Source organism: Micromys minutus (genome assembly GCF_963924665.1).
Source record: "Micromys minutus genome assembly, chromosome: 29".
Classification (NCBI taxonomy): domain Eukaryota; kingdom Metazoa; phylum Chordata; class Mammalia; order Rodentia; family Muridae; genus Micromys; species Micromys minutus.
The window spans coordinates 24,694,226-24,708,785 of NC_137964.1; the positions used below are offsets into that span (position 1 = coordinate 24,694,226).

General features: G+C 44.3%; 1 protein-coding gene across 1 annotated transcript in view; it reads right to left on the minus strand.

Annotated features, from left to right (window-relative positions):
- Nucleotides 1-3,309: 3,309 nt before the first annotated feature.
- KNTC1 (kinetochore associated 1) overlaps nucleotides 3,310-14,560 on the minus strand; it is a gene marked incomplete at its 5' end in the record, with an annotated part of 62,723 nt that continues 51,472 nt past the window's right edge. Inside the window, 11 exons of the mRNA XM_080941282.1 lie at nucleotides 3,310-3,431; nucleotides 4,623-4,713; nucleotides 5,414-5,559; nucleotides 5,989-6,078; nucleotides 7,685-7,814; nucleotides 9,636-9,699; nucleotides 9,900-9,954; nucleotides 11,789-11,845; nucleotides 13,204-13,299; nucleotides 13,841-13,976; nucleotides 14,302-14,420. Of these exons, the coding sequence (XP_080797408.1) occupies nucleotides 3,411-3,431; nucleotides 4,623-4,713; nucleotides 5,414-5,559; nucleotides 5,989-6,078; nucleotides 7,685-7,814; nucleotides 9,636-9,699; nucleotides 9,900-9,954; nucleotides 11,789-11,845; nucleotides 13,204-13,299; nucleotides 13,841-13,976; nucleotides 14,302-14,420 (1,005 nt within the window). The 3' untranslated portion in view covers nucleotides 3,310-3,410. The remainder of the gene's footprint in view (nucleotides 3,432-4,622; nucleotides 4,714-5,413; nucleotides 5,560-5,988; nucleotides 6,079-7,684; nucleotides 7,815-9,635; nucleotides 9,700-9,899; nucleotides 9,955-11,788; nucleotides 11,846-13,203; nucleotides 13,300-13,840; nucleotides 13,977-14,301; nucleotides 14,421-14,560) is intronic.

Here is a 14,560-nt window from a genome sequence, read left to right on the forward strand (position 1 = left end):
TTGGTGGTGCATACTATATAATCCTAGATGCAGGAGGAAGATGGACTCCATGCCAACCTGGAGTATATAATATAATAACACATCTCTAGACTAACAGCCATGGCTCATGCTATGTATAATCTTAGCAGGTAGATGGCAGAGACAAGAGACTTTCAGACCAGCCAGGGCTAAAACCAAGCAAATGAGCACACACACACCACACACCACCCTTGAGAAAGGGTTTCTCTGTATATCCCTGGCTATTGTGGAACTCTGTAGATGTCTTGAACTCACAGACATCTGCCTGCCTCTGCCTCTGGAATGTTAGGATTAAAAGTGTGCACCACCCTGCCAAATGAACATTATTCATGGGAAGTTGATACTAACATTGAACAGACCGAAACGTTTCTCTCAGAGCAGCCGATAGATTCTCCTGTAGCCTTCCAGACAATGTCACTCACAGATTTTCAGTTTTACTAACATGTGACTGAGTGCTGTAACTCACCCATTTGAAGTATGCCACCAAATGTTTTGTTGGGCTGGTACTATGCTTCCGCCTGGACAAGCACAGACACCACCCTGGTCCCTTGGCTGCAGAGAGTTCCTTTCGTTGGGACTTCCCTGCAGCAGCACTTATCAGTGTCTGTAAAGAAAACCCAGAACTACAAAGCAAGATGCCACCACTGAATGTGCCGTGCACCGCACTGAGGTCCCTGGCCAGCTGCATCTCTCTGGTTCTGTTTCATGTGCAGAGCTGTTAGTTGTACTTAGAGGAACAGCACAAAGTATGTATAGTCTATTTCCCAGAAGCTTGGGGTCCACCTGACTTTTGTTTTTGAGTTAAATTTAGAGGTAAAAAAATATAACCTGGAGATCAACAGTTCCAAAACTTGACTCTAGCGCCTGGAACATGCTAGGTAAGGACTCTTATTACAGGCTATATTCTTGGCAGGCCCATGCTTTTTTTTTTTTTTTTTTTTTTTTTTTTTAAAAGATACTCCTTCTCCTATCCCCCAGATATTTAGATTAAGGGCATGAGCTCCAAGCTCAGCTAAAAACAATTTTATTTTTACTTTCTAGATCATCTCATGTATCCTAGAGCTCATAACTAACGTAGTCAAATATGGCCTTGAACTTCTCTCCTATCCTGTTGGTTAAACTCGAGTTAGCAGGTTTGGTGGCAGCTGCCTTTATCTGCCTAGCAAATGCATGAGATCTGTCCCAATGTTTTAAAAAGTAACTGTACTGTGGGTATGGGAGGCAGAGGCAGGAAAACCATAAGGTTGAAGTCATACTGAGTTACACAGCTAGGGTCAGCCAGGTAATGTGCCTAAAGACAAGGAAAACAAACAAGTCCATTAAAAACAGTAACTTTACTGGCCAGGTGTGGCGGTGTGCGCCTATACGCTCAGCATTGCAGAGACAGAGGCAAGGGAGTGTTGTGAGTGTAAGAACAAGGTCTAAACAGTGGGTTCCTGGTAGCCAGGGCTATACAGTGACACGCTCAGCAGCCCTTTAATGATATTTTTCTGTACACATTTTTCAAATACTGAAAGTTTTATTTATCCTGAAAGTCATCACTATGTTGCTTCATCAATGTCTCTTAATTTGACAAAAATATACTTTGAAAGATAGACCAGAGATCCCCAAGCAAACACAATGGCAAGCAGTTGCATCTTGAAAAGGATGACAGGAACGGAAAAACTGCCATTTTGTGAGTACCACAGGCAGCCTCCGAGTCTCCCTGTGTCAGGAAGCTTGAGCCCAAGCTCTAGATGGCCAGGCATCTTAGGTAGACACCGCCTTCCCGGGCAGTGCTACAGACCCCTCACGAAGGAGTGCCTGGATCACTGAGCCGTTTCTTCAGCCCCATGCCTGGCACTCTTTCCACTCCTTTAACACCTTGTAGACAATCCCTGGCATTCTACCCTTCTCCTGCCTAGCGCATCAGGTGTCTCCTTTTTGTATGGCAATTGATTACTAAAATTATATAAAATACTGACTGAGAATAATCTTAAGGCAATCATTTATTTACTAGCACATGTAGTGAGAATTTTGGTTTCTTTAAAAGCCCAGTCAAGTGAATATGTTTATGTCTTAATCCCAGGTGTGGGATGAGAGGCTGCTGCACAGCAGGTGATTATGATCTGCCTCGTGCACCAGCAGGGGCGTGATCACTGCCCACTGCAGATGCTTGCTGTTGCTGCGGTTGGTAGAGTGATAGTAAGCAAAGAGATAAAAAGAACTTGGAGAAACCATGTCAATAAAGATTGGACTTGCCCCAAGGAACTCACTGCCTCGATCAGCAGGAAGTAGTCTAAAGAGATCTTTGCCCAGTTCCCCCTCTAACCTTCCTTCCTCCCTACCCAGTGTTGGAGTTTGGAAGAGATCAGGGTGGAATGAAGGTTGAAAGGGAGGGTGAGAGGTATAAGAACATAATAAAAACAGTTCAACAAATAGTGCCAACAACCACGTGCACATGTTCCTGTGTATGTGTGTGCACAAAGACTTGTATGATGGCTTATTCCATTGCTCTCCAACTAAGTTTTGTCCCTCACGGAGCCTGGAGCATGCCATTTCCTAGATTGGCTGACCAGGAATCCTGAGGACCACAGTACTGGTCTTTGAATGTAGGTACTGGGATCTGAGTCCAGTCCCCTGTTTGCATGGAAGGACTTTACCAAGGGAGCCATCACTCCACACCAAGGCAGGCTTTCTATTTTAACTGCACTAGTGTTTTGCCTGCATATACATTTGTATACGAACCATGCACATGCTTGGTACCCACGGAGCCAGAAGAGAACATCAAATTCCTAGGAGCTGGATTTTAACAGTTGTGAGCTCCCAGATGGGTGCTGGGAACTGAGCAGGGTCTTCTGTAAGCCTTCAGTGTTCTTACTGCTGAAGATTCCCCTCTAGCCCCTGAAAGTGACCTGTTTTTGCATTTGTTTCTTTCATGCATAGTGCGGGAAAACTCCCTGAGACTACAAATTACATGAGGGGCCAGGCAGTGGTGGTGCATGCTTTTAATCCCAGCACTCTGGAGGCAGAGGCAAGGAGATATCTGAGTTCAAGACCAGCCTGTTCTACAGAGAAAGTTCCAGTACTACTGGGGCTACATAGAAAATCCTGTCTCAAACCAACCAACCAATCAACCAATCAACCAAAACCCAAACAATCTCCCCCACCCCCCAAAACCACCAAGAGCTCCAAAAGAAAAGCCCTAAGAATTACACAAGAAACCAGCACTGAGATAGTTACTAACCCACCACGTGAGGTACTCAGGTCAGCTATGTCAATATTGAAGTTTTATTTATCCCTTGCAGGATAACGAAATACAGATTGCACAATTTGTAAGCTGCAATAAATATGATTAATTAGCGGCAGGCTCCAAACAACTTCCTCTTGGTTTTGAAAACTTGTCTGTTTGACTATGATCCGCCAAGAAATGTCTAAATCGGGAGAAAACAGAAGCATAACTCATCAGCATCAGCTCCACTGTCACCATCATTACAGTCACAGTGTGTGTGTGTGTGTGTGTGTGTGTGTGTGTGTGTGTGTGTGTGTGTGCACATGCTCATGAACTGTAGGACAGCCTTGTGAACACCTCTCCCCGTGGGTCTTGGGGATCAAGGTCACATAATCAGGCCCGGCAGCAGCTGCTCTTCCCTGCTAAGCCATCTTCCCAGCTCCGCTTCAATTTTTAAAACAGCATAAGGCTCAGCCACAGGGTTGAAATACACATATAAAAGAACCTCAAGTGTGACAGGTACAACTGGAGAGAAACAAACTTTAAGGGTTACAAAGTTGTCTCAATATTCTCCATTAAAAAAAAAAAAAAAACTTAATTCTGTGTTGTTACGGTGTCAGCATGGTGTCACCAATCTCCACCTGGTGGCACTACTCAACAGTGACTGCACGTCAGTTTAATGGCACCAGTGGGAGGTGGTATATCCAGAGCTTGGCTGGGTTAGAGGACTCCACTTAACTAAGGCTATAACTGTATTTCCCACCCCTGATGCTCCCTATCTGACTCTTTCTGTCTTGAGACTAGCAGCTTGGTGATGTCATTCTGTCTTGTCACAGGCTGAGGAGCCAGTAGCTGTGGGCTGCAATCTTCGAAATGGAGCCAAACAAGTCACAACAATGTCTAACCAACAGTCACAGAGCACAGCTGACTGACCCGAGCACAGAGAGTTCTTTATGGACTTATGGACGCTAACCAAACACAGGTGCACTGTGGCATGCAAGAGGCCCAGGGGTTCCAGTCACAGCTGGGCCATTAGGCGGCAAGTGACTCAGGCAGGTCACTTAGCCTGTGGGCTGAAGTGATATCATGACTGTTCCACTATCCTAGTACAACTAACTTATTGCTCATGCTTATGGGGGTGCTGGTGTCAGTGAGTCAAAGTGAGCACAGAAACTATGTGCTCACAGTAGTAGATAATGATGCTGGCTATACTGGCACGCCCCTTTAATCCCAAGCCTGACAATCTGAATGTGATCCCCAGAATCCACAGTGGAAAGACTGTCCTCTAATTGTGCACAGGTGTACACACACACACACACACGAATATTTAACTTAATTTAAAAGTATATGAAAGGTCTCAGATTTGACCTAAAGCAGTTATGAGCTGGCTTACCTTCAGGATCTCACAGGGAGCTGCATCTGCTGGCACAGGCTTCCCACAATGCTTTGAATACTCAGTTATCAAAGATGATGCTTCATCTAAACTGTGGAACCAGAAAGGACAAAGCAAGTGTGAGACCCTTACCGAAGATTCTTGTGGTGATGGCCTCAACAGTGTAGGCCAATGTCAAAACATACAAGCTGTATTCTTCACATAGATAAAGTCTATTACATGGATCAACTGTAACTAAAATTATCACTCACTCATAAAAGACAATGTACTCATGACTGGGTCTGAGGATAAACAAACAGCTAGCTAGAATAACGGTGGGTGGAGGGGACAGGGCACCCTGGAGTGACCAGCCAGAGGACTAAGCCACAGCCACTGCCTCTGACTACACTTATTTCTTTTTATTTCCCATATGCAATCTTGGCTCCAGCTCAAGTAGCTCACTGTCTCTTGTGAGTGTACAAAGTCATAACCAAGCTTAGCAAGAACCACGTGTTACATAACAGCAGCAATGCTCTAAGCAAGCATCTATGGAATCAAGTTGTAATTTAAGGTTCAGAGCCGGACTATGAGACACCTATTTTGAGGATCCAGGCAGCCCCTTTAATTACCAGATGACAGATTCATGTCCCAAGGTTCCAAGCTACAGGAACCTGAACTCCGGGAAATGTGTAGGAATGCTACGGCTTAATAGGCAGCTTGACCACACAGCTTTCTGACGGCCGTCTCTCTCCAGAATCAAGGGCATTTGAAGGAAACTACAGTAAATTGAGGTTCTCCCCATATTAACTCACCTGAAGTCATTTGCCAAATAGTTTACCAATTCAGTGATGTTGTCGGTGTTTATCACGTGCCATTTCAACAACTGAAAATATTTTGTCTTTGCCAAAATCCCAAATTCCTTCTTATTTACGACATGATTCAGAACCAGGCTTCTAATCTAAGGAATGGCAGTTATCATTATATTAAAAACGGGTTTAATCCTAAATCCTTTGTCAAACACAAGTTTCTGACAATCAGAATTGTTGGAGCTCTGGGATTAAGCCTCTGCAAGGCAGGCGTGGCTAGCACAGCACACAAATAGAAACCTACTGCTGTTATGCACTTGGGTTTTATTTTTAATGAGGAAGAGGATCTAATTACCAGTATTTATGGATACAATTCTCCAGTGGGCACAACAGTAAACAAGACTGAGTCCAGGTCCTTGGGTACGTTAGGCAAGTGCTCTACCACTAAGTCACATCCCCAGCCAGGTACCTGACTATTAAAAAAACTAAACTTTTAGTTAAGAGTGAAGGAATACTATTTGGGGGATGAGAATTACCTTCTGTGACCAGACAGAGCAGAACTGGAGTGGAATTGTCCTTACCTGATGTGAAAGCCCTGCTAGCTGGCCAGTGTTCATATGTTCCTCTAACTGCTGCAAAATGGTCTGAGCGTCACATGAATTCAGAAAATTCTAGGGGAAAAAAATTAACACATAATTTAAAAAGCACTGCAGTAATTGCTCTGCGGTTTAATCTGGGAGGCTTTTAAAAATTCTTTAAGGGTTTTTAAAATTGGGAGCTGGGCACGAACCCACTTGGTAGAGCATTTGCCCAGCATGTGCCAAGCCCCATGTTCCAGCCTCAGACTTAAGAACTGGGCACCCTGGAGTGCAGCCGTAGTTACAGCACTGAGAAGGAGGAAGGCTGTCCTTGGCTACACAGTGAATTTAAGGCCAGCCTAGTTCATGAGCCCTTGGTCTCTAGAAAGAAGGGTAGTTGTGGGGGTGGGAGAGAGGAAGGACAGACAAAACCAGACCAAAGGAAGGAGAGTGGGGGTCACTGGGGCTGTGTGACTCCCTTTGGAGTCATTTCCACATACACTTTTTCTTAAACTAAAAGTTCATCAGTTCTATTAAAAATTTTTAAAAAAAGATGTTTTCATTTCTAATATATTTCTATTGACAAAATAAATTTACACAGAGGAGAAAAAAGGCGTTTATATTATACAACTTATACAAAAGGTGAAGCTGTTTATCAGGTTTTATCTGTTGTGACAAGATTTATTTAAATCCTGAAGTTGAAAAGTAGTGAGATTTTGAGTAATCGAGAAAGTTATAGAGGAGCGCAGGTGGTTGGGCAGCAAATGAGACAGGAGAAATGGCAAGTGTGTGTTTATTCAGACCACTGCTGCCCTGCCCACCTGCGGAGACAAATAGCCACAGCTCAGAAGCATTTGTCCTAAGAATTAAGCTGCTTTTAAAGTTCTGTCTTAAGCAGAGCAGTGGTGGCACACATCTTTAATCCTAGTATGCAGGAAGCAGAGGCAGGGGGATTTCTGAGTTCAACACCAGCCTGGGCTACAGTTACCACGTGGGTGCTGGGAATTGAACCCTGGTCCTCTGGAAGAGCAGTCAATGCTCTTAACCACTGAGCCATCTCTCCAGCCCCCGCCTACTCTACAGAGTGTACTCCAGGACAGAGAAACCCTGTCTCAAAAAACTAAAAAAAGAAGAAAAAAAAAGCCAAAACAAAACAAACCAGCCTCCTTGGGAGGGGTCTTCCTTGCTCAATCGGATTAGCTTTAGCCAGAGGCCTACAACAGCCTCTATCTTACCACCCCTCTGGTCCTATCCAGCCTACAATGGTTTAAGAGACTGCTTGCTCTACTTTCTTTTTTTTTTAAAAATTCACTTTACATCCTGGTCACTCCCCCCACCCCCATACCCGTTCTTTTCTTTTTGGTGAGAAAAGAAAGGTCTAATGCAACCCTGGCTGGGCTGGAGATGCAGCAGCCTCTGCCCCCTGAATGCTGGGATTAAAGATGAGAACAGCCTGCTAAAACACCATTTTTCTCTGTTCACTTTGCTCTGCCAAGAAAATCAGTTTCTCACAGATAACAGAAGAATGGCCAAACTCATGTTAAGCTATCCCTGAGGTGCATTTCAATCAAACTTGTTTCTCCCCATAATACCTGCCTCACCCGCACTGAGTTTCCACACTTTATGGGTTTGGTGAAAGACAATGAGCTCTTCTGAGGGGCATGCAGTATGTCCTGGCACCCTGAGAAGAACAAGATACCTTGATCTGCTGGTGTCGTTTTTCAGAGTGGGGCATGAGCGTCAGACAGGTCAGTGCAAAGGCAGGAAGCTCTAACTGAACATACTGCTTGGCGACTCCCATCATGTCGAGGTCATCTGAAACTGGACATCTTCGAGAGGTGCAGTGATTAGTTAATGGCTTGGCAGACTTACAAGACCACATTAGCCTTTCTCCATTTCCACAGACGTTTCCCCTCCACTGCCAATTACTTTAAATGCCTATGGGCTGGTACGCAGCCCAGTCTTACTAATAAGAAAAGAGCCTTTGAGAGCATTCCACATAGAAAAAAATAATCTTCCTCTAGGATACAGACTGCAGTCTGCCATGAGGACTCTGTCTAGACACCTGCAGATGCATTAAAATACATTTTTAGATGCTCAAGAGGGGTATGGTGGCACACACTTTTCATCCCACACTTGGAGGCAAAGGCAGAAGGAATTCTGAGTTTGAAGACAGCCTGGTTTACAGATCGAGTTCTAGGACAGCCAAGACTACAGAGAAACCCTGTTTTGGGGTGGTGCTAGAGCAACAGAAACAAACAGGCAAAATTCCTAGATGCCCAGGATCCACGTGACAATACTACAGGACTTAGCAAGAAGAGGCACCCAAACTTACACTTCTGTCGGGCACCAATCTCAGAGCGCAGCCAACATTAGCTTCTGAGGAAACCTAGAACTTTCCAGTACATGTGGAAACTAGGCATTGCAAAAATAATAGGTGCATTTAATGAAAGTAAATGATAGTTTAACCTCTGTAAGAAAAGGAGTAACAGAGGTCCCTTTTCTTATCTGTAGGGATTCTATTCCCTTCTTCAATTGGACACCTGTAACTGTGGGTTCTCCCCAAACCTATTTCCTGATGTATACACATTTGTTATAAGGTTTAATCTATAAATGAGGCACAGTAAAATATCAGTGATAGTAACAAGAAGGTTTACTTAGGATACAAGGGCTGTGACAGGCACCAAGTGATTAACTCATCTACTCAAGAATGGTACATAGGGCTGGAAAGATGGCTCAGTGGCTAAGAGCACTGACTGCTCTCCCAGAGGTCCTGAGTTCAATTCCTAGCATGCACATAGTGGCTCACAGCCATCTGTAATGGGATCAGATGCCCTCTTCTGGTGTGTCTAGAGATAGCTACAGTGTACTCATACATAAAATAAGTACAAATATATATATAAATATATATATACTTAATATGTAATTATATATATATTAATATATATATATATAAAGTCTGAGACTTCAGAACTGTTTCTGCTGGCAATGAAGCTGTTGGCCCAGCGCACTGCCTAGAATGCACAAAGTACTACGTAGAACCGACGGCACAAGCCTGTAATACTAGCACCTGAGAGCTGGAGGCAGGAAGAATTAAAGGTAAAGAATTTTTTAAAAAGATTTATTTATTTTATGCATATGAGCACACTACTGCTCTCTTCAGACACACCAAAAGACATGGGATCCCATTACAGATGGCTGTGAGCCACCATGTGGTTATTGGGAACTGAACCCAGACCTCTGGAAGAGCAGTCAGTGTTCTTAACCGCTGAGCCATCTCTGCAGCCCCCAGGGTAAAGAATTAAAAGAACTAAAGCATACAGGTTCTGAGGCCTGCTTATGCTATGTGAGACCTTTTATTAAAACAAAATAAAACCAAGAGTTTCTGAAGCTATGTGTGTAATCCCAGCTCCCCAGAAGTGGAGGCAGGAGGATCAAGAGTCTCAGTACACGGCAAGTTCAAGGTCAGCCAGGACTATAACGAGATCCTACGTCAAACAACAACATAAGAAATGGTGGTAAACAGGCCATGACTGGCACCTAGGAAGTAACCATGGATACACAGTCGCTCCGTTCAGAGATACCCACTGGAAAGGAATGTCAAAGCATCCAGTCTTACTTTCTTGGTAAGAGAGCACACATCTACTTACTCAAGGATGGCGACAAGACTCTCGCAACAGTCGGCTAACTGACTGGGTCTTAAAGGACAGGAAGCTGAAGAGAAAAGGTGACAAACACATGAGAACATCAAACATCAATGCTATTGTCAGCCAGGCATGGAGGCTCAACCTGTAATCCCAGCCCTCAGGAGGCTGAAGCTGTTTAAAGCTAGCCTGGGCTGCAGCACAAAATCCTGCCGTAACACAGAACAACCCCAAATTGCTACTGTCAGTGTTCAGAGGCTGGACGCTTACCCGAGAGCAGAGGGATCTGGATCACACGCTGCCAGGCTTTGCTGAAGTAGGGAATCTGTGGAAATATGGGCACTGAAGAATCCTGTCTAGGATACTGGAGACTGTTTCAGTCACAGAACATCACATGCCTGTATTGAGCATGATTCCTACATGATGCTGTATGACTATTTATACAGCCATAGTGTTAGGTGTTATGAGTAATCTAGAGTTGATGTAAAATACACTGGCCAGCTGGCTCAGTGGATAACAGTGCCTGCGGCCCAGCGAGATGATCTGGGCTGAGCTTGAGCCCAGGGACCTGTGTGGTAGAAAGTGAGAACTGACTCCCACAAGTTGTTGCCTGACTGCTACCCACACAATGTGGCACACGTGTGCCCACAAACACACACACATCCCCCCACACCCACCCTCACTAATTATATAAAAATGTAAGAAAAATGAAATAAACTTATAGAAGGAAGTGGGTATGTTGCACTCAAATAGCATGCCTTTTCATGTATGGGACTGGAGCAAAAGTTACAGCGCCTGCAGGTGGTGGAATCCTAGTGCAAGGAAATCAAGGGTCCATTATTATCACAGGTGATAGAAGAAATGAAGAATGAAAATGCTACAATGTAGTGTTAGGTTACAGGCAGGCACGGGAGCTCATTATGCAAGCCATTTGATGTGGAGTGTCTAAAATAATGCAAAGACGAGGAGTCGCTGGGGGCTAGACAAAAAGGGAGATGGCTGCCAGACCTGGGGGATCACTTTCTTCTGGCAGTTCTGGGACTGGCCCCATATATGCTACCCCAAGTCTCAGCCCCAGCTTGGAGGTTTCGTTCTGAAGTGAGGAAAACAGTCAAATATTAGCTAATAGTGATGGTTATCTAGGTCCATAAACATAGTAAAAGCCACGTAGTGACATACCTACCTTTGAAGATGAACGCTACCTTAGTAAACCATGACAGATCCTTGTGTCCTGACACTAAACAATCCCCCAGGTAGCCTGACACATGGGAACAGCACCTTTAAAGCCAGAGCAATAACTCTGACGAGAGCTCAGTGCCCAGCACCCACGTGAGGCGGTTCACACAGCCTTTAACTAGTTTCAGGGGATCTAATGCCCTGTTCCGGCCTTCTCGGGCGTAACATTCATGTGCATGCATCCAGACACACATACACAATTGAAGAAAAACAGCGCCTTAAAAGATTGTGTTTTAAAAACACAAAATGCGTTTATGCATACACACCCTGATGTTTGTGTAATGGGAGAATTTTTGTTTTACTTAAAATATTTCCAAAAAAATATTTTCATGCTGTTCTAGTAAACTAAGAATAATTTCCCTACTTCTTTTTAAAAACATGTGTGTGTTCATGTGCAAAGGAGTGTGTATGACCAGTCACAGGACAACTTGTGGGTGTTGCTTCTCTCCTTCTACCAAGTGGACCGAGGATTTGAACTCAAGTTGTGAGGCCTGGAAGCAAGCGCCTCTCGCCCTGAGCCATCTCACTGGGCCCTGCCCCTCAATGATGTGCTTCTGTACAATGACTATGAGGTGTACAACTCATGAGACTGAACAAGATAAAACCGAGAATGACCCCAACTTTCAAGATCTGAAGGGTCTGTGGGGGGAGGGGGGAGCATCCAACCAACATGTAAATGGAATAAACAACTCTGTGACAAATGTTAGAGTAGCGCCAAGTGACTCAGGCAGCCTGGAGAACGCAGAAAGCGGAGCCTGGGCGGTGGCAAAACAGCAGCCAAGGCCGCCGAACGCCATCCTACACCGACCCATCTGTTCCACTCTTTACTGAGGAAAAAGCTGATGGCTCAACGCAGGGCACTCGTAAGCTACCTAGCACGAGATTGAACATAGTAAGATGCACCTTAAAGGGAAAGCACGTACCTGCCATAACGAATGGATGCTAGAAATGCAGGATAACACTTTCCTTAGGTAAGGAATCTGTGAAAGGAAAGAAAATTTCAAAATTAAAGACTACCAAAGCACTAAATTTCAATATGCACCACAAAATGTTAGGTGTTTTTTTTTTTTTTTTTGAAATCAGAAAGTTGCTTTATTATATTAAAATAAACACGGGGCTGAAGAGATGGCTCAGTGGTTAAGAGCACTGGCTGCTCTTCCAGAGGTCCTGAGTCCAAATCCCAGCACTCACATGGTGGCTCACAACCATCTGTAATGGATCTGATGCTCTCTTCTGGTTTGTCTGAAGACAGCTACAGTGTACTTACATATAATAAATAAATCTTTAAAAAAATAAACATTAGGTGTTCAAAATTGCAATTTATGACTTTTTTACTTAAAGAAATTTTTAATATAAACATCTTTTCTTTTTTTTTTTAATTGGATATATTTTATTTACATTTCAAATGTTACTCCCTTTCCCGGTTTCCCTTCCATAAGCCCCCCTATCTCCTTCCCCTCCCCCTGCTTCTATGAGGGTACCCCCTCACACTCCTACCCTGATATTCCCCTACATTGGGGCATCGAGCCTTGGCAAGACCAAGAGCTTCTCTTCCCACTGATGCCCAACAAGGCCATCCTCTGCTACATATGCAGTTGGAGCCATGGGTTCATCCATGTGTACTCTTTGGATAATGGTTTAGTCCCTGGGAGCTCTGGTTGGTTGGTATTGCTGTTCTTATGGGGTTGCAAATGCTTTCAGCTTTTTCAATCCTAACTCCTTCTTCAATTCCCTAACTCCTCCACTGGGGACCAGTTCTCAGTCCAATGATTGGCTGTGGCATCTGCCTCTGTATTAGTTATGATCTGGCAGAGCCTCTCAGGAGACAGCTATACCAGATTCCTGTCAGTGTGCACTTGTTGGATCAGCAATATTGTCAGGGTTTGGTGGCTGTATAAGGGCTGGATCTCCAGGTTGAGCAGTCTCTGGATGGCATATGAGAGTTTTTTAAAGACCATCTTGAGATAGGGCCTCATCCACAGCCCAGGCACCTTAATTTCTTGGGCCACCACGGTAGTGGTGGGACTGCAGCACACAGCCACTTCTAACAATTGTCATTTTTTCTTTTCCTCCTCTTTTTCTTTTTGAGACAGGGTCTCATGTAGCACAGGATGGTCCCATGTTTGGATTTTGGAATGCTGGGTATGGAATCCAGGGCTTCATGATGCTAGTTAAGCAGCCACCCAAGCTGCTCCCCAGCCCTTTGAGTTTGATTTTCTCTGATAGTCCTTAAGTCTGGCAGGAGCCCAGGAACAGATGTTTGCATCAATATAATCAATAGCCTGTGCTAGCTTAGAGTATGTTAGGATGTTGTGCATCAGGAAGACCCAAGTCTTACCATATCAAAGCCAAGAAGCTTCTGCAATAGTCCATTCCAAAGCTGCAGGTCGTAGATTTTGTATTCTAGGCAAAGCTCCACCACCAATCGGACTGCCTAAAAGCCAAAACACCAAACAAGAAAACAATAAGATCACATTGCTTTGAGACCTTGGCAAGTCAGTCCAACCAGCCTTTTGAAAAGGCAGAGTATCTTTATAAAACACAATAACCTATAAATGTCTAATGCCCTGTCTCCAGCTTCTAATTAAATTAAATTAAAACAAAAACAAACAAACAAAACAAACCTAGCTTGCCTGTTGGCCTCACACCTGCCCCAGCTCCATCTGCATCCGTGACTAGTCTCCCAAAGGCAACTAGGCACGAGAGAATGGCACCCCTCCCTCTGGGCAGGCCTTGGGAGTATGAAAGTGCTTTCTTGCTTGCAAGCATTTAAGCCTATGTATTCTAAGAAGAATGGAAAGGACCTTCCACACTGCCTTACCATTCCATAAAGCAGGTTGCAAGCCTACAGAAAGGTCTAAGGCATTGGACCTCCTGGGGGTAAAGGGTCTATGGGCACCTGAGGGGTGGTGGATGACTGAGTGACTCACACTGCATATGTAAAGACAGCAGCACCCTGGCCGGTGACTACATACCATAGGTTCGTGGCTGTGGTTCTTCCACAAGCCCTTAATCATGCCTTCTTTGGGACTGTTGCAGAACAGTTCATATGTGATGGGAATATCCAATGTCTCAAATGATGCCAGGAACGTTATACATTTCAGATAGGATCTGGAAAACAGAGGTATTGTTGGAATCATTCTTGTGGCTCACATTTAAATCTAAATCCAAAACTACTTTGGGGTATGGGAGCTATCTTGTTTCGTGTCCATTTAGGCTGCAGTTATCTTCACAGTCAGCTTCTAAATGTTGTTAGATGTTCTCATAGGCCTGTTTCACCTTTGCTTACGCATCAACAATCGAGATAACGGGCCTGCATTTCTATAGCACCTAAGAGGCATCCGTGTAATTCAATCAAGACCTCAAAAGTTATGGTTCAGATATAAGCAGACAAAAATCTGTTTCCTTCTAAAACAATAAATCAAGTTCTACTTACTTCATTTCTTCAGTGGGCTTTTTGAAGAGAGATTCTATTGTTTCCTTGTCTGCCAAATAGAGGAGACACTGGAGAGCCCGTGCTCTGTGGGCAAACGTTAACTGGTGCATGCCCAGTGTCTGCAAAAACAAGAGGCTTGGAGGGTCAAGCTGTACACCTGCAGCCTCACTCAAGCAACTGACTTCAACGAAGGTAATAACTATCCTTTCCCATGGCTACTTTCCCACTTGAGCTCAGTTATCTCTGCCCTTAACCTGCA